Source organism: Erigeron canadensis, chromosome 8 (assembly GCF_010389155.1).
Source record: "Erigeron canadensis isolate Cc75 chromosome 8, C_canadensis_v1, whole genome shotgun sequence".
In the NCBI taxonomy this organism is placed as follows: Eukaryota; Viridiplantae; Streptophyta; class Magnoliopsida; order Asterales; family Asteraceae; genus Erigeron; species Erigeron canadensis.
In genome coordinates this window covers 8,815,833-8,836,213 of record NC_057768.1, presented here as the reverse complement: position 1 = coordinate 8,836,213, position 20,381 = coordinate 8,815,833, and the positions used below count along the sequence as shown (strand labels likewise).

Below are 20,381 nucleotides of genomic sequence, written 5' to 3'. Positions count from 1 at the left end.
TATTACTATTTACTTGGAGCCTACCCAAGCCTGTATATGTATACAGTGTCGTCTTCGAGATTGTAAAAAAGATCCAGGGTCTAGCTCGAAAATAAAAAGTAGGCCTTTTATATAGCTAGTCAGTGTTAAAATACAATAGCATAGTATTACGACGATAAAAGTTTTCGACAATAAATACAAAGTATGAAAATATAACAACTTTAATTTGGATAAATTTATCTAAAGCCCATGTTTGAGACTTGATAAATCTTGTTCAATTTTTTTTTTCTTTTCCATTTTTGACTCCCAGATAAATAATTTTTAAGCATACTTAAAAATTTAAAAATTAACATTCATAATATTTATTAAAATATAGATAAAATATATAAAAATAACAATAAGTTCTACAAATATTAACAGTAAAAATATAAAATCTAACTAAATTATACTAGTATGTTATTTTAAATCAATAAACAATTAAATAATAGATCATAAATAATTAGGAATGAAAAATATCTATTAAATAAAAAGATGAGACAAGACAGCTATAATGCACCGAAACTCTAAACTAAAGATGTTTTAATTAATTTTAATATTTTATGAAAAATGTTAAATGAAGTCCTTAGGGTTTAACCTTACGTGCATAAAAAGGTTGTACATTTTCATATTATATGTCGGCCCCCTGAATTTTATACTAAGTGTACAACTAATTAATACAGGTTAACGAAAACATTTAGGGCTTTGTTTAACAAAACCCATATTTTATATATGACCAATTCTAGATATTTGGAAACACGGAACTAAAGAATCAGAATATATGTCAGGCTTAAAATTTATGGGCTTTTATTTTTTTTTCACCGGTCTACAACCGCCCCCACGTATCTATATAAACACATATTTCGTACTAAAAAGTGTGATATATATGGGCTTTTATAAAAAAATTGTAGGCCCCAAAAAGGTGGGTCTGGCTTATTAGCACCACTTGAGCCACCTTTGGCCGGCCCTATATGTGTATATATATCTCTCCTATAATGATAATGATTGATAATTCTCTTCTCTCATCTCTCTTGTTATTTTCTCATTATTAGTTTACAACACATTATAAAAAATCCTAATTATAAAAAATCCGGCTGATCACGTATGTTTATACTAGTCATTGAATTGAACACAGGTAAGCGAAGATAAGTATAAGTAGATCTGAGTTTACGGCTCTAGTTGAGAACTTGAGGTACAACTTTTACTTTTAAAATAAACACTTTAATTTATTAGAACACTGCATCTACGAGTACTATACTACATCATGCCTGAATATAATAACTATTCTTGATTTCTCATGATCTGCTAATAATATTTTGATAACCGATTTCCTTTATGTAAAAAAGGTAAACTTATATATATAATAAATCTTAAGTAAAATATAGTTTGTATTAGTAATGGGTTTTACTTGCATACATTATTAAAGGTATTGATGAATTTTACATCATGTTTTTCTTTTATTTTCAAGAATTTGTCTGGAAACTTTACTTCGAGGATTTTTAATCGGACTTCTAAGTATGTAACTGATCTGTTATGCAATACTTGTAATGTTTGTACTCAAAATTAAAATTATATGATTCTATCAAACAAAGTTAACCATGAGATCTGATATTGATAATCTTTATTAATATTTGTTATATTCATCGAATGAAACAAATTTTTTTTCTTTTGAATTATGATGGTCCGAATTCGCTATTAACCATGTTTGAACTTGGTTATGGTCTTGTTTATCTCGACAATTAGTTGGATTTGGGTTACTCCCATTCCTAAAAAAAAATAATAATAAAATAAAAATAAATACATTAAGTTGGATTTGGCTTCATGATTTTCATGAATCTTTATATGAAAATAGATAATAATAATAATAATCGTAATAACTTTCGATTATAAGAAGACACAAATTTAGAGACCGAAACGATAATAAGATTACAACTTTACACTTTTGGTTTACATAAAATTGTCTCATGTCAACGGTCAATATCCCAACGGAACGGATTCGAAAAACATGTTAATTAGGCTTTGTCAATCTTTTTATTCGTATTGTCGTTTGGAAAGACAAATTGCATACATGCCTTAATTTGGATTGACAGCAGATAGTATAACTTGTGCATAAATTTTATTTTATTTTTTCATCCTAACATGTTATAAAAAATTCGAAGGCTTGGTACATACGATATTATATCGAGTTATTAGATATTTTGTTTCTTATATATGTAGATCCACATTATCCAACGATTGATTGTGTTTAGACACTGTTTTCAAAATACATTTTGAGAAACCGAATTGGATAGGTTCATATATGCAAATGGGGATTAATTTCCTCGAATGTAAGAAACTTTGAACGAATGTGTATTGTAGGAAATAACTAAAGTTGTGTGTATTATATATAAACAACTTTGAAATAATGTTTATTGTATGTAAGAATTTCGTTTCAACAATTAAAATCTGACAAGTGGCACCTGTATATGGTTGCCACGTATGTTTTCTTACATACAATAAACATTTTTTCAAGTTGCTTACATACAATACACATAACTTTAGTTTTTTCCTACTATAGACATTCGGTCAAAGATAGTTACATTTCAGGAAACTAATCACATGCAAATATGCAAACTAGTTGTTAGTTTCTTTTTGCAATATATAAATGTTAGTTATATATTTTTAGATTTTATGAGCATATCAGTTTCATATTTAACTATATAGTTGCTTTGTATGTCTTAACTAAGTCGCATCGGGAACTTTGAAAATTGGTTTATAAAGCGGATTATCATAAACTTAACGAAATTCATCTATCTATTATTGATTAAAGACGTAAAATATAATTATTGAATTTGTGACTTTGCATGGAGGAGCGGGTCAAAGTTTGAAGAGTTTATGTGTTATTTTTTTTTCCAGTTAAATTAATGATTAATAAATACTCCTGTAATAGTTTGTTATGTTATATAAAAACAAACTACGGATGTGTTTCAGTTTTCAGCCTTAAAACAAATTATATAAAGTCATGTATTGGATTTTCATTACATGGGTTATGGGTATGACTTTCAACCGTAATCCTCAATTATTATTGGATAGCATCATTAGTCATTATCCAATCCAGAAACATATTGGTGGAAACAATTCATGATTAAATATATCAAAATTATTAAACAAATTGGTTTTGATTGTGAATCAACTAGTATGCAAAGGATTTTATTGTCGGATTAACAATTCTCATCTTTTATTTTCTCAAATATCCTTTTGCTATTAAAAATTGTTTTAAAGAAAATAAAAACTTGCCTTGGATGGAGTTTGGAGAAGATAAATACGAATAATGACTAAATATCATGGAGATGTATAAGGTTAAAAAGTTTATAAGGTTAAAATTAAAATTTATGTACCTTGTACTGTATTAATTATATGGATACAATTAAGTTATGATCAATGCTATGCTTAATGCACCTTTAAATCTTCAATTTCTACGTAAGATTTCTAAAACATTTAACTGGGATTATTGTAAGTGTGTTTTTCTATTGTCATATATTCACTTAAATAGCTAGCACAACTTGGGAATTTTGATGATAGCATTAGAATTATTCTCTATTATGGCAAGTCTCAGAGAGGTTATATGACCGCCCTCCAATGAGCATAATATATGTTAGAGGTTCATTGAATTTGGTAATTGTTCCTCGGTAAACATATAGCAATTAAGTTTCAAGGTAAAAGCTTGTCAACTTGGGTAAAATATGTGCCAGTGTTTCTCTATTATTGAGGTAATATCTTTCACTTAGTTTGATTATTTGTTTGACTCAATATTTGGTTCTCGTGAAAATCTTGATAATATGTATTTTGAGTTGATAGTTTCTACGGGCATGATTATATGGGAAAGTTATATCATTATTTGATCAATACGGGCGACTTGAATAATATACTTATTCTATATAATTATAGGCTAATGCTATATTATACTTAATATATCAAAATATTTGAAGTGTCTAAAGGAGCTAATATACATTTGTCACAACAAATAAATATTTACGCATGACATGTATTTGAGCCTAGATTTCTGGCATTATCTATGAAGACATGGTTAAGGTGATAAGATAAGATATTATGCTATGAGAAGATCGATGAGTAGTGACAATGTGTAAAAGATAAATGTCCCAATAAAAGAGATATGCATATTGGATTATGAATTTATATGTGAAGATTGTTTCATATGACGGGTTTATGAAATATAAGAAGGTTATATGATAGTTGACTTGCATGTTTTGAGTTTCACATATATTTGTAAGTTATGTGTGTAGTGGTCTTACATGTTTAGTAAATTTTGTCAATTTACCGTTACAAACATTTTTCTTGTTTGATATAGCTAGAGGCTAATATCAATATTATATTGAATTGTGTGAAACCTCAAAAGAGTTTATATTAATTTAAAGGAGAATTAAAGCTTCAGTGCTATATTCTCTAATATGATTTAAAACGTCAAGTGCAGTTGAAGCACATGTGGTCATAAACTAGAGGTTTATGTGTTGAGATTATGTGATTGATTGGTATGACCAGATGGACCATCACGAGTCAATGATTGATGCGAAATGTATGAAAAAATCAAGAGATTTTTAAAGTGATTATTTGAACTGGGATAATTTGCTCTATAAGAAACTATATGTCAAGAACGATAAGGATTGATTCCTTTTAATTTGTTGGAACATATGCAAAGAAGATGTAAGTATATAATACATCGTCCTCATTTAGTGTTTTAAATCGATGCATCGTCTAACGGGTCATTAAAGTCGCAACATGAAGTTTGCGTGATTAATTGCTCATCTTATAAGATTGCGAGCAGGTTTCATATTTGGCTATTATTGGCAATAATGATTTATATTATAATGATCATTGGATTTTTGCTTTGTTGAAATACTTATTAAATATTTTTAAGCAATGATCATTTGAGAGCAAAATGAATGACTTATAATTTGGGGCCATGTTATTTAACATACAATAAAATGAACTTGCATCATGCCAATAGTGTTCCTCCGTATTGAAATTGGTTTATGGTCAGAAACCATGTATGTCTCATATAAGAGTTTTTGTTTTGTTGTGCGCTATATGTTAAAGTTGCTCCACCACAACACACAAATTTGAAACCTCAAAGAATGTTGGAAATAATATTGGGAAAATAAGCGTGCCTTGTAAGTGTATAGGCTTATGCTTTGATTCAGTTCGAAACTGTCTGATTAAACTAGACATTAGTATGACTGTTTTGGGTATGAGTTGGAACATGAAAGAAGTGTACGTATTCAATAAAGCCATCATTGGAATATTTGTTTATGGCTTAAGTTTTTCATTAACATGATTTAGTTTTCCCAACATTAGGGGGAGATGTTTCCAACATTAGAGAAAGATGGAAAGCAGCTGCTGAAATGAGTAAGAATGAATTATCAAAGATCCTCACATTAAAATTAATATAAACTTAAAGTTTGTGGGATAATTAATTTACATGATTTAGTAATTGTCAGCAATGTAAACTGACCAATAAGCTGCTTATGCTCCTATTGGTAATAAGTTTATGAACATTTGAAAGTAGTAGAAAAGTCAATTCCAAATAAAAAGCCTCGAAAAAAGGAGTATAAAATTAAGATGGTCATAAGTAGTAGAAAAGTCAATTCCAGATAAGTCTCGAAAGAAAAGGAGCATAAAATTAAGATAGTCATATTTCGAGGTAGAAAGACCCCAAGAGTTTAATGATTAGAGACTAGACATGGAGGTTTTGATAAACTCTGGATACCTAGAAATAATGAGATCTCAATGAATTGTGACATGTCTAGAGAATTGTAGAATCGAAAATAAGTAAAACGACGTCAAAATTGATTGAATATGATAGCGCTAATAGTATGTATAATTGTGAGAATCTTGAAAAAGCATGCATGCACATAACATAACTGATAAAATATGGATGATTGGCCAAAGATGAAAAGACGCTAGTATTTTAGGACATGAAGTCCAAGCACTTGAAAGTGTGTAAATTATATGATGATGATCTGTGTTCGGATATTGAATGAGAAAAATTGAAAATATGGCACATAGATTGTTGAATAGATCTTTTATTAATTATGGGCAAGAAATGTTATATGGTAGAAGCAACTATTGATCTATTAAAGTCTGACAAAATAAGATATTTGATTTGCGTCTAAAGAATACGAACAGAGCACATTTGGTTTTAAGATTTAATGAGAGATATCAAAAGCATGAAACATGTTTCGTGATTTGAAAGCTTAAAAACCTATGTGAAATTGGAATGTGATAGAGTGTTTATTTATTGAAATGCGCCATAGAAATTACTATGTTTGCTCGTGAAAGTCCATAAAGAAGTTTGGATTTAAATATGATATGGATTTCAATGAAATTTTGAGAGAGTATCCCACACAAATTGAATTATTAGAAAATGAATATGAGATAAAAGACAAAGACCGTCTTGATTTACAAATTGACTATATTAAGGACAATATCACTGAGCATTATAATAGCTAAAAAAGGAAGGTATATTTTTTTTTGTGGACAAGTGACGCTCATGGCTATGAGGTCACATAATGTTGAAAGAACCTCTTCGGTTTTCAATGATAATGATCATAATGTTGTTTCAAAAGTTTCGATAAAACATTGTTAGTTATCGATTGCTCATGGATAACATGCATCATTTTAATTGAAGTTGTTGATAGAATTTAGCTTATAGAGCACGCGTATGTACTTACATGAAATGTACGATGAATCTTAACATCTTGAATTGGATATGAGCCATATTTGTAAAAATCAACATATAGCAAGTTGGTTCATGAGATAATCAAATTTGTTTAACGAGATACTTATTATGATAAATCTGATGTTGGTTTGTGATATTGATTTTTTGTCAACCAACTAATTTAAGTGGTGTGATCATTAGGGGGAGAAAATACGCATTGCACTCTTTTTCCCTTAGCCCTGGTTTTATCTCAATGGGTTTTCCAGGTAAGGTTTTTAATGAGGCAATATCTCTGAGCGTATCTAAGAAATTATGTATTCTTTTTCCTTCATTAGATCTTTGTCCCATTGGGTTTTATCTAATAAGGTTTTAACGAGGAATAATCTATAAACGGACATCCAAAGTTGAATGTCATACAACATATATGTGGATCCTGTACTCTTTCTTCATGGAGTAATGCTTTAAGAGTTATGTATAAAGATAATACAACATGAGTTACACAACATAACTTATGGCACGTTAAAGAAGAATTGAGAATTGCAGATCTCTTTATTAAGGCACTTCGAGCTTCATCATTGAAGAAGTTAGGATTTCATCAACTCAAGGATCTCACGTGACATGGTCATCAGGGGAAGACAATACGTGTTGTACTCTATTTTCCTTTCGTCATGGTTTTTGTCCTATTGGGTTTTTCCTTACAAGATTTTTAATGAGGCAACAACCCTAAGCGTATTTTATAATAAACATCCAAGGGGAAGTATTATAGATAAATATATTAGTGAATCATGGATGTTTATAGGGAGATACAATTTCTAATATAACTATTTACTTAGAGCCTACTCCAAGCCTGTATATGTGTATATATATCTATCCTATGATGATAATGATTGATAATTCTCTTCTCTCCATCTCTTGTTATTCTCTCATTATTAGTTTACGACATGAATGTATTTTTTTTGCTTTTTGTTTTTCTTTTCTTTTTTTTAGGTTACTTGTATATACAATATAAGTTTTTATCTTCATATTCAAATCTTGAAGAGCATAATATATGTTTTGAAAAGTACAAAAGTGGATTGTTAACAACACACAAATAGTTAATTATTTATTATTTTGTTTAATTTAGTAATTTTTTTTTGAAGTAACTAGTTAATAAAATCAGGTTCAACCCGGACATATTAATAAAAATTTTCTGAAAACATATATTCGTCATTGAAATTGCGTTAAATATACTTAGTGTGCGTAAACAACAGACATATATATATACACACATATTATTATCCGGCCATAACCTCACAATAATATACTTTATATTTCAAATAAATTTAATTAAGTTAATAAACCGCATAATATGTAGATTATTCGAAAATTTGTTATGACAAAACTATTTAGATGATAGAACCATATATAAATTATATCAGAGTTTATTTTAAAAAAATAATAATAAAAAACACTTTTAAAAGAAAATGAAATAATGAATTACAAAAATAAAAATAAAATAAATTTGAAAATGGAAAGTGTTTACGACATCATTAATAAATTTATAGTTAAAATTATTTTTATAAATATTTATGTTATAAGAATTGTTTTTTATTTAGGATAAATATCTTGTAATGTAACAAACTTTGAATAATTGTTTATAATAAGAAATAACTAAAATTGCGTGTTGTATATAACTTGAAAGTAATGTTTATTGTATGTAAGAAAATGTATTCATCCGATTAAAATCAGACAATTAACAACTCTATATGATTTTTTTTAAAGTTGTTTTATAAAACTTTGATCGGACATTCGTTTTGTACATTACAGGATACTTCCCGCGTCAATACCAACAAAATTGATTGAGGGGGCATTTCTCCCTGGTTAATTTTTAGGGTTTTTCTTTTTCTCTCATAATTTTTTTATTTTTTATATATATATAAATTTTTATAAAAAGAGGTGAAAAATTAGGATACCATTTTTCACGGCGAGTGAATGAGAGACAAGTAAGTTAATAATTATTTAAAGAATCAGTTTTTGGGTTCCAAAATGGGGAAGAGACCAATTGTTGTGTTATCTGATGACGATGATGATGATTTTTCACCTAAGCTTAACCCGAATTACTCAAAGAGATCGAAACCGAAACCGAAACCGAAAGCGGCATCTGTACCACGGAAAAGATACCCTCACCCTCCTCCTGATGATAACAACAAGGGAGCAAAGAAAGCCCGGATTTCGGCTTCTCGGTCACATCCTCCTGCCAATCCTTTTCATGAGGTAGTTTAAAAAGTCCCTTAAAGTTCGTATTTTTATATTCCTTTATTCTTCAATATATTTTGTGTACACTTCAATAAAATTAGTTAGTGATAGGAGAATGTTGGATGTAACCAGTTTGTTTGGGTGGCCAAGTTCAAACAATATATAGAACGTAACTCTTTGTATCTATATAAACGTTCATGTTGTATATAACGCGTATATTTAAACGAAAACTTTGAGGGTTTTGAGGGGGGGTGATAGTTCTGACCATTCTTGTTACGAATGTGAATGGGTCTGCACCTGAGAAACATGTGTGCTTATTGCATATTTTGAAATTTGACAGCTACTGTTTTAGAGGGTTTTAGGTTTATATTTGGAATCACTATGGGTTTGGTTTTCGAAGTAGAAGTGGGAATGGGTTTTGAAATTAGATTGATGGGTTTAATCCCTGATTTATAATTTCAAAGCAATAAAACCGAACACGTTCAATGGGAATGAAAGTGATTTCTTCATTCACATCCCCGTAAACAAAACACACCTTAAGCCTTTGGGTATCGTTAATTGTGTTTTAACTTATTTTAGTCAATCAAAAAAGAACTTACTTTTAAGCACTTAGAAATAAGCAGAAGCCTGACACCCTCTAGTTCATAAAGAGAGCAGTAACCGGTGTCGACCCAAGAAGTATATACGTTTCAGATTTGTTTTTTTTATTAGGTAGTGTGTAAAGTTATCTTGAACAAAAAGGTCTAGTGTGTAAATCTAAAGTTGGTTGATGCAGATGAAACTTTTCTGTGAGGATTTTGATGAAGCTTTCTCCGGGTTTCAAGGTATCTGCTGGTATGCTATGTTTGTGTTTTCTAGAATTTCAGTTATTTTGGTTTATTGGGATGTTGATTCCTCCATATATCAAATAAGAAAGCGCCGAATATAGCTGTAACATCTAACTCCCGTTTATCAAAATTTTGAGTTTATAAAGTCCTGAATGGGAACTAAACAAGTGGCATGGTTTCTGATATCTATATCTATACTTCTATTTATCTATACTATCTTATAAAGCATATGTTCCCTCCAATATTCTCAAAAAAGAACTTGATCTACCCAAACTACCCTTCCCTTTGATTGACTAATTAAAAAATCTCTAATATCTCAATCTAATATACCTATACCCTTAATGAAATTTTTTACAGCATACATCCCTCGACTCTTAAAATAACTACACTACCCTGTTTTACATCAATTACTTTTACATTAATAACCATACCGCCGCCGAGTTGTGTGGGTCGCTTTCCAGTTTTACCTAGTCTGTTTCTTATGTACAGACAATTGAAGATGTTGTAACAGTTTATAGAAATTCAACCTTTTATCTTAAGTGTTGTAAGTATCTATGATTAGTCTTGGTTAAAATTTATTTTTTAAATATATTAATCAAATTCGTTGCCAAATAATGAAACTTCAGATGTTCATCGACAACTTTAAGTGTATGGCTTTGCTTTTGTTGTCTGATTTGAAGTTTTAATGCCATTTTCTTGGATCATGTTTTGGTTTGTTGTATATGTAGAATGAATGAATGGTAAGATACAAAAATTGGGTGAAACTTACAGTTGGGCTGGAGCCTATTGTTGGATTATATGAACCCTTTTATCTTGATGCATGATAAGTTTATCTACCTTGTGCATGTGGAGGATTTGTAATACATTGGCATGCATTTGTAGAGTTTCCAAACAGTGTAAACATGACTGATTGACTCTGGGATACTTAATATATGTGTTAACATCATGTTATTTTTTTGCATTAAGCTTATCATGGATATAACTGAAGAAAGATAGGGTGATAACTTAATGTGTGACGGTCAGTTGCTGCATTTTAGAGATGCCTGTACCCGTTTCTTAATACTGTTATGGATTATGTGATTCTCCTGCATTATAAAATAAAGTTACCATTTCTTTTAATTTCTGTGTACGAGTTTGTGTTTGGACTGTTTTAATCCTGCCGATGTTGTACTGCTAACCTTGTTCTTTCCATTTCATTGTCTTTGTCCTTTTTTTTAATCCTTTTGAAGCTGACATTATTGTATAATGTTATTTAGGCCATAAAAGGGACAACAAAGAATCATGGTTGGAAAAGTATAGGCCACGTTCTTTGGCAGAACTATGTGTTCATAAAAAGAAGGTATTTGTTTCATACAAATATGACATTGAAGATGCTGATGAGTTTCATTATCCATCATTGATTTTTTTCAGGTAGAAGAGGTAAAACTTTGGTTTGAAGAAAGAATCAAGTTCAGAAAGGTACTTTATCTCTTTGGTCATGGAGCTATTCACGCTTACATTTTCAATTAGTTTAGATTTTTTTTCATATTTTAGGTCTCCTAGGTGATTATAAATTGAGAAAAGAAACAAGATCAGTAACCTGAAAGTATTTAAGATAACTTATTGTTGTCATTTTGATGCTGCATGCTATATATGCCTTTGTCAGGGTTACATACACTACCCATTTAGTAACTTTTAAACGCTTAAAAGTATCACAACGACATGATTATGGGTTGGATGTCTACTGTAGGACATCTTCTGCGGATCTTATTTCTTTTGTTTTAATTTGGAGGTGTTAGTGTGGAACTGAAGAAAAGCCTTGCAGAGTAAATGATTAAAATACCTTCCTATCGGGTCTATATGTATATTTTATCTTAGCTGAATTTTACTAAGTTGCTAAATTGAATGTATTGTCTGGAATATTGTGTAAATGATTACTGGTTTCAAAGAAAGGCTAAGGGATTCTATCAAACGGAAGGATAAATGTTTAGCTTTTGTTTTTCTGAATACAAGAAACGGATGTTGTCTGATTCTTAAAGCTATCTTTAACTTCATGTACACACTTTTATTATTACTTGTGAACGTTAACATTATTGTATTTTAATGCAGGATGAGTATTGTAATCATGTTCTTCTTATTACCGGACAGCCAGGAGTTGGAAAATCTGTATGTAACACTAGTTTTCTCTACATGTCAACGATCTTCAATTTCAACCCGCTGTCTATTTTAAAGCAAAAGAGGAACAAGAAATATTTACAACCTATCCCTGACCTGTATGTGACCACCAAACATTGTCACCAAGTTCACAGATTACTTTTTACGAAAATAAGTGACCTTGATGCAAATTATCTCGTCTAATATTTTACATTATCACTCGCTCAAAATGGAAAAAATGGTGAGTTTGCTGATTTTGGTGGTCACTGTTAAACTTATTCCTGAACCTGTTTGTTGCTTGGTGCTGTTTGAAATGACTATAATTATAATATAGGCAACAGTCCATGCAATTGCGTCTCAACTTGGAGTTACCATACATGAATGGAATACTCCTACTCCCACAATTTGGCAAGAACATGTACATACTACCAGTGCAGGTATTTATCCTTTTAAAGATCATTTTTGTTGTGTTTTTGGTGTCTTAAGCCTGTTAAATATGTACAAATACTTTTTTTTACTTCTGTTTATAGTTATTCTCATTCTTTCTTTATTATATAATGACTGTGGATGTACTATTTTGATATTTAACATCTGATGCATGTTTCATAGGCTTACGCTACATTTCAAAATTGGATGAATTTGAAAATTTTGTTGATAAGATAAGGAAATATGGATTGATTTCTTCGCATTTGACCGGGGAAACAAAAAAGCCAGTTATCATCTTAATTGATGATCTCCCAGTAATAAATGGAAAAATTACTTTTGGCAGACTTCAGCGCAGCCTACATCTTCTTGTGCAATCTGTACGTACCCCAACTGTCATATTAATTACAGAATATGGTAGATCAGACACTGCTGATTACACATCACGATGCTGGGAAGAACTTCAAACGTCTCTGCATAGTGCCGGGGCTTGTAAGGTTACATTTATTACTCTAGATAAGTCTGAATTGTATAAAGGTGGCAATCTCGACCCTGTTTTCTAATGACCGGGTTAATTGGGGTATCCTTTATCTCTAACGGTCAAGCAATGAAAATAAAATGGATTATCTTAAAATAGAGCTTGTTGAAAAGGGTTGAAACTTGAAAGTTGCCAAAAGAAGCATAAACACCGTAAAGCCTTTTTATTATAAAATTTAGATTATTACTGAAATACTTATGTTTTTGTAGTCACATTTGACACATGAATTGTTGATAAGATTTTCGGTCAGAAAGTATTTTTAGTCCTGCCCAACCAATTTTGATATGTACACAAAATTACTCATTCCTTACCAAACCCACCCATTTACCTTTTAAGTTTATTCTATATCTTTTCTGTAGGTGGCTTTTAATCCAATCACAGCGAACTCTATTGTAAAGACGCTTTCCAAGATTTGCAGAGGCGAAAATGTTAAAATTACAGCTGACCAGCTCGATGCCATAGCTAAAGCCAGTGGTGGTGATATCAGACATGCAATCACATCTTTGCAGTACTTCTGTCTGAAATCAGAATCGATAGAAAAGGGCTCTCACAAGATAGATAACCTGGATGATCTATATTCCCTGCAATTTGGCAGGGATGAAACTCTCTCCCTGTTCCATGCACTTGGAAAGTTTTTGCACAATAAAAGAGACGCAGAAACTGTGACTGCATCTGGTATGTCCTGGCAGATTTATGAGATCCAACTATTTGAGATATAAGTTTGGAATTATATTGGCCACATTCTTTTTGATTGTTTTATTACATACAACACAGATTTACATAACTAATTCTTTCAGAAATAGACATGTCCCGTTTCTTACTAGCATTTAGCCAAACAAATCAAGCAATATTCATGTATCCTAAAATATGGACTTACTATACATCCTACCATTCAAAACTAGGGTAGCAGCCAGTATCTTCATAAGTAACAATCAAACCAACTCAATGTAACACTTAATAAACCTGCTACCACCATTCAGCATATTCATCATCATTCATTTGTAAACGTGACTAGTTGAATCTGTACAGCTATTCCTGTTAAAACCAGTAAACGGATGACGTTTTTCATTACCTGGGTTATACCTGTTGTTTGGACTAATTTGTAATCGTAGACTGAAACATACTCTTTGGCTGGAAGTGGCTTGTATCCAAATGTGCTTCTGGTACAGCTGGTTAACCTGACTTTCGTTGATGTTTATAGATTTGGATTCTATATCTGTTGGGAATAATTTGTAATCGTAGACTGAAACATACTCTCTGGCTGGAAGTGGCATATATCTAAATGTATTTCTGGTACAGTTGGTTAACCTGTCTTTCGTTGATGTTTATAGATTTGGATTCTATACCCTTAAAGGAGAACTTTACAAGATTACCAATGAAAATGGATGCACCTGAAAAGGTCCTTGGTCAAGCACATGGTCAAGCAAGGACTGTTGCTGACTTTTTACATGAAAATGGTATCCTTTTTGGCCAGATTTGGTGTTATTATTTGGTATTATTTATTTGTTACCATCATGTTTTGGTGATTTAAGAGCAATATTCACTTCTTGAATTCTATTTTCTAGAATTACATAATCGTGGCTTTCTCATTCTTGATTTCATTCAGTTCCAGATTTTCTGCATGAGGAAGCTATGGATGATGCATCAGTGGTGGCTTCTTATCTAAGTGATGCTGACACACTTCTTGCTTCACTTAGTGGAGCGCTGTCTTGGAATTATGAAGCTGAGAACATTATCCAGTCAACTGCTGCATTAGTTGCAGCACGTGGGGTGATGTTTGGTAACCATCGGCCTATATCTAGGTATCAAAACATCAACCTTTATGATTGTTATGATTAACAAGAAATCATTCTCAATCTCAAGTGTGTGTATCGATGGTTGCCATTTATACTTTCACTGTGAACAGGTGGCATGCCATTCGTCGCCCGGTGATGTGGCAGGTTGAGCAATCACAATGGCGCAACAAGGTCTGCACTCTTATTCCTTTCTTTCATAATTTCAATAGAGGGGTCAAAATGGGTTGTTGGGGCAGCAGGCGGATAAAAGGCCATACCAGGTTTGTGTCAAAAGGTCAAATACTATATTATGGGTCGGAATTAGGTTGACCTGAAGCACTCTATAGTTTATATATTTTTATTAGTTAGCGAGTTAAATATGTTCAATTATGTAATTTTTTTTAGAAGAATCAATATAGGAGTTTTTATGCATTTAAAGTACACTCAGGAGCATGTTTGACCCGATTAACCTTTAAACTTATGAGCTATTTTCTTCTATGTTACATTTGACCCCTTTAGATGTATAATATAACCTAAATCAACACATTCATAACTAAGTGGGTTGAAGTTTCCATCTCTCTTTTTAACGTGTGGTCTTGACACTTAATTTAAATTAAAAATAGGGTTGGTTGTAATTATGTAATATAGTACTTGGTAATAAGAATAAATAAATGGTTATTTCGTTTTAATAGTGATGATCGAGAAAAATGGTAATTATAACTTAAAATTTTGATTACATTAAAAGTATATACTTCAACTTCTGTTAGATGGGAATAGTATGCATATTGGTTGTTTAGATGCTTTACCTTGGATCATGCAGAACGAGATGTTAGGACAAAGATCTTCTGCATACAATGGTGCGAACTTATCTGATCTTTCGATCATTGCCACCGAATGGGGACCTGCTCTTAAGTGGCTAGGGTCCAGAGCACACCAAGGATCAACTGGTGGTGACATGTTTGACGGCAAGGAGATTTGTGATGGTGGCGGAAGTGATGATGATGATGAAATAGAAGATTGGTAGATGGTGACATATAAGAATGCCAGATTTTGTATATTTTGAGGGTAGCAAGCTTGGTGTAGTTTTTTTGTAAATGGTGTCAATTTACTTTAGAGGCTGATCGGTTTTTGAAACTATATATTTGGTGGTTCCAGGAATGCAAATTGTGTTATTATTTTTAACAAAGCTGGTTGCATTGTGTTGTTTTATATATAACACGTAAGCTTTGAGTTACTGTTGAAAATCTGTATAGTCGTTTGATTTGCTTTGTTGTGTGCACTCCTTCTGGATCTGGCCACAGAACGATTATCATGTTTTGCACGAAACAAATATCATTTGGAAGATACTTGCTCTTGTATCAATGTTTGTTTTTTAATCTACTTATATAAGTTTCTCTTTCACAGATATTGCAATGGCTAAGGCTTGATGACATTGTATGGTAATCGTGATTCGTGATGGGGTTAATATCAATCACTTAATAATCCCCTGATTATCTTAAGTTTGCCTTTGGCAAAACTTGAACTCAGAATTCCCGCTAAAAAGTGGCGACTGGTAGCCATTTGGCTATTACCCAATGGTTCTGCTCATTGGTTATAAACGACGTATTATTGTGTTATATAGTTTTACATTATAGAAAACAATTAAAATTGGTTGTTTAGTGTGTGGTTTCTTGTGCAATTAGTTATTTAATGACTTCGCTTTTCACATCCCATAGTTTACTAACAAAAATTTATAAAAGTTTAATAAAAACAAAGATTTTCTCCAATGAAATAAGCGTCCAAAAGCTTTCTCATAAAACACCTTTCCTATATGAATGAACAAAGTTACATACACACTGAGTGAAGGTTTGTTACATTCACACTGTGTGAAGGTTTGTTTAAGAGTCTCATTTTCAAGTCTGTAGATCATATTTTTTAAATTTTTCTTTCATGCGTTTTATAATACTTACCTACCTTTGTCTTCTAGGGGAGGCACAATTTTTTCTTTCTTTTAATCTCATCATGATTATAACTTCTTTTTATCTTTCACTTCATCTTCTCAATTTCCATCTTAATTTCTTCAAGATGGAACCACACTCCTTTCTTATGCACCACTATCAAGATTTTTTTTTTTTTTTTTTTTTTTCAAATCAGATAGATTTAACATCTGATCATTTATCAAATAAGTTTTGCAAAGAATAACTTTGTAGAACCGCTAACGTTTTATCACGCATCTGTGCACCAGACACTCTTAATCCCGGTTTTTGACTTTTTTACGAGCTACTTAGCTTCCAACGCACCACCTTTTATTGCCGGTTTTAACAATTAATTGTGCATGCATCAAACAAAAATCAGTTTAACTAATGATTAATTAACCAATCACATCGTTCGATTTCATCAAATTGACTTTTGATGATGTCATCATTTAGATAAACTACAAATTAAAAATCATAATAATCATTATCCAAATATATTATTATATTAATATTTATATTAATTTGTATAAAAAGTCTCATTAATCTACACTTTTTTGTTTTCTATCAATATTTTACACTTTTTAGCCCTGAATATTTCATTTATATTTATTTTTAACCATCAACTTGAGAGAATTTTTTAAAATTTACAATCATTTAATTAAGTATAAAAAATTTAACATATGAAATATTTTCTACAAAAAATAATTTGAAAACCTAATGACTTATTAACAAATATTAGAAAAATCCTAATTGTTATCAAAGAATATAAAAACAATCCTAATTGTTATCATATTATCATAGAACAAGTGATTGAAAATAAACATATGCGTGTTATGAACGCGCATAATGATTAAATACATATACTTAAATGTCAAGTACAGGATCACAAATATGTTTATATTTTAATTCTTAATTATTTTTTCTAATAATATCACATTATGAGTACATCTGTTTCAAAATATTCTATAATGGAGAAATTATTATATATAGCATGTGCCTTGTGGAATGACTACGGCAAACAATTCCATCAATATGTCTAGGCTAATAATGACAGTGAGGAATCTATGATTATTATACTACAACTTGCAAAATATAACACTTAAAACCGTGTTTTTTTGAAATTGTAAACTTTTATGACTTAAATGTATGAAAATCTAATATTGTTAATATCGTAAATCCCGTGTCCAGTGTTGGACACGGGTCTAAAATCTAGTTTCTATCCAAAATAAATACTTTAATACGGAAATTATTATTTCTATCACTGGTGTTTTTATATAATCAAAAATTTTGCTTTAAATACTTGTATAGTTGTATTGCTATAATACATTAAGATAAAAAATAAAAAAACATTAATACTATCTCTGAGTTCAAATTTATCTTCAAAAAATAAAAAAATAAAAAAATACATGTATATAAACAATATACTCGTAATAATTAATCAGGATCAGGTGGTTTCTAAATTTTCAATTTATAAACTCTAGACTAGAAGAACAGAGCGATCGAGGCACTACGTACGTTATGGAATTCCGAAAGTTAGTATTTGTTGCATTCTTCGTTTTAAACCTAATGACCACTCAAGTGTTGGCTGAATGCACTTGTGAAAAAGAAGGAAACGATCAGGGAAAAAAGACTGAAGCTCTCAAGTACAAACTGATCGGCCTCGCATCGATCTTCTCTTCGGGAGCCATCGGTGTTTCTGTACCATTCATTGGTAACATCGTCCCGGCTCTTAACCCCAATAGGGATAGCTTCTTTGTTATCAAGTCATTGGCAGCTGGTGTCATACTAGCTACTGGTTTTGTTCATATACTTCCTGATGCACAAGAGAGCTTAACATCTCCGTGTTTGAAAGAACATCTTTGGGCAGACTTCCCTTTTACGGGGCTCGTTGCGATGGTGGCTGCGATTTTAACTCTCTTATTTGAGGCTTTTTCCGCGGCTCATCAGGTCAGTTTACAGCCAGCCGAAGTACCTACGGATGATAATAACCCTGAAGAAGTAATTATTAGTCATATTGAAGATATCGAAAACCCGCCTGCACATAGTAATCAAGTGACTGCTCATACTCATGCGACGCATGGACATACTCATACCTCTGCTGGTTTGTCACAAGTAAATCGATATCGAATAATTTCCAGGGTAATCAACAAACTTTTTTTTTTTTTTCTACTCATTGATAACTTTTGGTTTTGCTAGTCATTAACGTGCATAAATTAGGTGTACTATTACCATAAAGTTTAGGGATAGACTTTTAATATGAAAAATATAATTTTTTCAGGCATTGATAACTTCTTTTTTTTTTTCTACTCATTGATAACTTCTGATTTTGTCGTCATTAACGTGCATAAATTAGTTGTACTATTACCATAAAATTCAGGGACGTGTTTTTGTTATGAAAAATTTTTATGCAGTTTTTGATAAGAAACTTTTTTTTCCTTTTTGTTTTTTTCAGTTTAGTTAATCATTCAAAATTAAATATTGATAATTTTTTGGATACGTTACATTGGAATAATATGTCGTTGCCAATATTAATTGTTGCAGGTGTTGGAGCTGGGTATTATCGTACATTCGGTAATAATAGGATTGTCGTTGGGTGCTTCTGGAAACCCAAAAAGCATCAAAGGCCTTATTATTGCATTGAGTTTCCATCAATTCTTTGAAGGAATGGGTCTCGGAGGTTGCATCTTTCAGGTATGCATTAATTCGACTATATATTACCCGGCCAATTCTGATGTCCTTAATTTGTTATAATCCTTAAATGTTAAAATAACAAAAACTATAATGAAACATTCATCTGTAAACCTTAGTATGTATAATTATGCATATATCTAAACCTTTACCTTTTTTTTTTACTCATTGCAGGCGCAATTCACATCATTAACTGTTACGATGATGGGAGCATTTTTTAGCCTTACAACCCCAATCGGGCTTGCCATAGGCATAGCTGTAACCAACGCTTATAAAGAGAATAGTTCCACGACTCTAATCGTTGAGGGTATATTAAACGCTGCATCGGCAGGAATCTTGATCTACATGGCACTTGTTGATCTTCTTTCACCCACGTTCATGAACCCAAGGATGCAAAATAACAAAATGCTTTATTTGTGTTCAAGTGTTTCACTTTTGTTAGGGGCTGGTCTTATGTCGCTCCTTGCAATATGGGCTTGATCTTTTCTTTTGACGTATGGTGAAGATAAATCCTTTTAAATAATCCTTCTAAAAATCATGACACTTGTGGAATTAAAGAATAAGATTAAGCTATATATCATTTTTTTTATAATTATACTTAGTGGCTTGTGTTTATTTTCTTTTAATTGATTTAATTTGTCGATGCATTTTTTAAATTCATTGCTTGCTACTAAATAACTTCGAGTTACATATATGTGAATCAAGTGTGACATTATAATTTATCATATGAGTTGTTGTTTGATCAAATATGTAATTTCCTTTTTGTTGTGAATCACATGATCAATCGTTGATGCTACGATTCCCGACCTTTGTTGAAGATTGAACAAGTTTTAATCAATTATCAAACATCCAAACGAACCCTCATTATTGAAAATGCCGAACAAAGGCATCTTAACTCGACAATGATTCTCATGTTCAATTTGTCATATTTTCTTTTGAACTTTTTATAATTTTTTAGCTATTTTACATCTTAGTCTTGTTTTTTATTTACAATGCATGTTTCTCTTTTTAAACTCGATTTTTCTAAGTTCCAGTTCAGACAAAATCTTTTCTAAGTTGTTTTTTTGTTTTTCATAA

At 31.1% G+C, this 20,381-nt stretch overlaps 2 protein-coding genes across 3 annotated transcripts; both read left to right on the top strand.

The window, feature by feature from the left end:
* The first annotated feature begins 8,616 nt into the window (after window positions 1–8,616).
* Window positions 8,617–15,896, top strand: LOC122579306 (cell cycle checkpoint protein RAD17). 2 transcript variants are annotated; one of them, XM_043751455.1, is made up of 12 exons: window positions 8,617–8,983; window positions 9,741–9,789; window positions 11,049–11,131; window positions 11,203–11,250; window positions 11,881–11,937; window positions 12,260–12,362; window positions 12,535–12,845; window positions 13,246–13,561; window positions 14,218–14,343; window positions 14,493–14,688; window positions 14,793–14,853; window positions 15,482–15,896. In XM_043751455.1, the coding sequence occupies exons 1-12, from the start codon at window positions 8,756–8,758 to the stop codon at window positions 15,683–15,685; spliced, it is 1,782 nt and encodes a 593-aa protein (XP_043607390.1). In that variant the 5' UTR covers window positions 8,617–8,755; the 3' UTR covers window positions 15,686–15,896. The 2 variants fall into 2 exon arrangements, with proteins under 2 accessions (XP_043607390.1, XP_043607391.1); XM_043751456.1 differs by having other exon boundaries at window positions 8,910–8,983; window positions 9,741–9,799.
* A 2,238-nt stretch (window positions 15,897–18,134) lies between these two features.
* LOC122580551 (zinc transporter 5-like) lies at window positions 18,135–19,784 on the top strand. Its single transcript, XM_043752822.1, has 3 exons — window positions 18,135–18,755; window positions 19,158–19,307; window positions 19,479–19,784. The coding sequence occupies exons 1-3, from the start codon at window positions 18,135–18,137 to the stop codon at window positions 19,782–19,784; spliced, it is 1,077 nt and encodes a 358-aa protein (XP_043608757.1).
* The last annotated feature ends 597 nt before the right edge of the window (window positions 19,785–20,381 follow it).

Bases quoted from the DNA above. Each gene is read 5' to 3' on its own strand.
- LOC122579306 (XM_043751455.1), top strand. From the start codon at position 8,756: ATGGGGAAGAGACCAATTGTTGTGTTATCTGATGACGATGATGATGAT. The intron at 14,344-14,492 runs GTATCCTTTTTG...GATTTCATTCAG, and splicing joins TGACTTTTTACATGAAAATG to TTCCAGATTTTCTGCATGAG. The intron at 14,854-15,481 runs GTCTGCACTCTT...TGGATCATGCAG, and splicing joins AATCACAATGGCGCAACAAG to AACGAGATGTTAGGACAAAG.
- LOC122580551 (XM_043752822.1), top strand. From the start codon at position 18,135: ATGGAATTCCGAAAGTTAGTATTTGTTGCATTCTTCGTTTTAAACCTA. The intron at 18,756-19,157 runs GTAATCAACAAA...TAATTGTTGCAG, and splicing joins GATATCGAATAATTTCCAGG to GTGTTGGAGCTGGGTATTAT. The intron at 19,308-19,478 runs GTATGCATTAAT...TACTCATTGCAG, and splicing joins TCGGAGGTTGCATCTTTCAG to GCGCAATTCACATCATTAAC.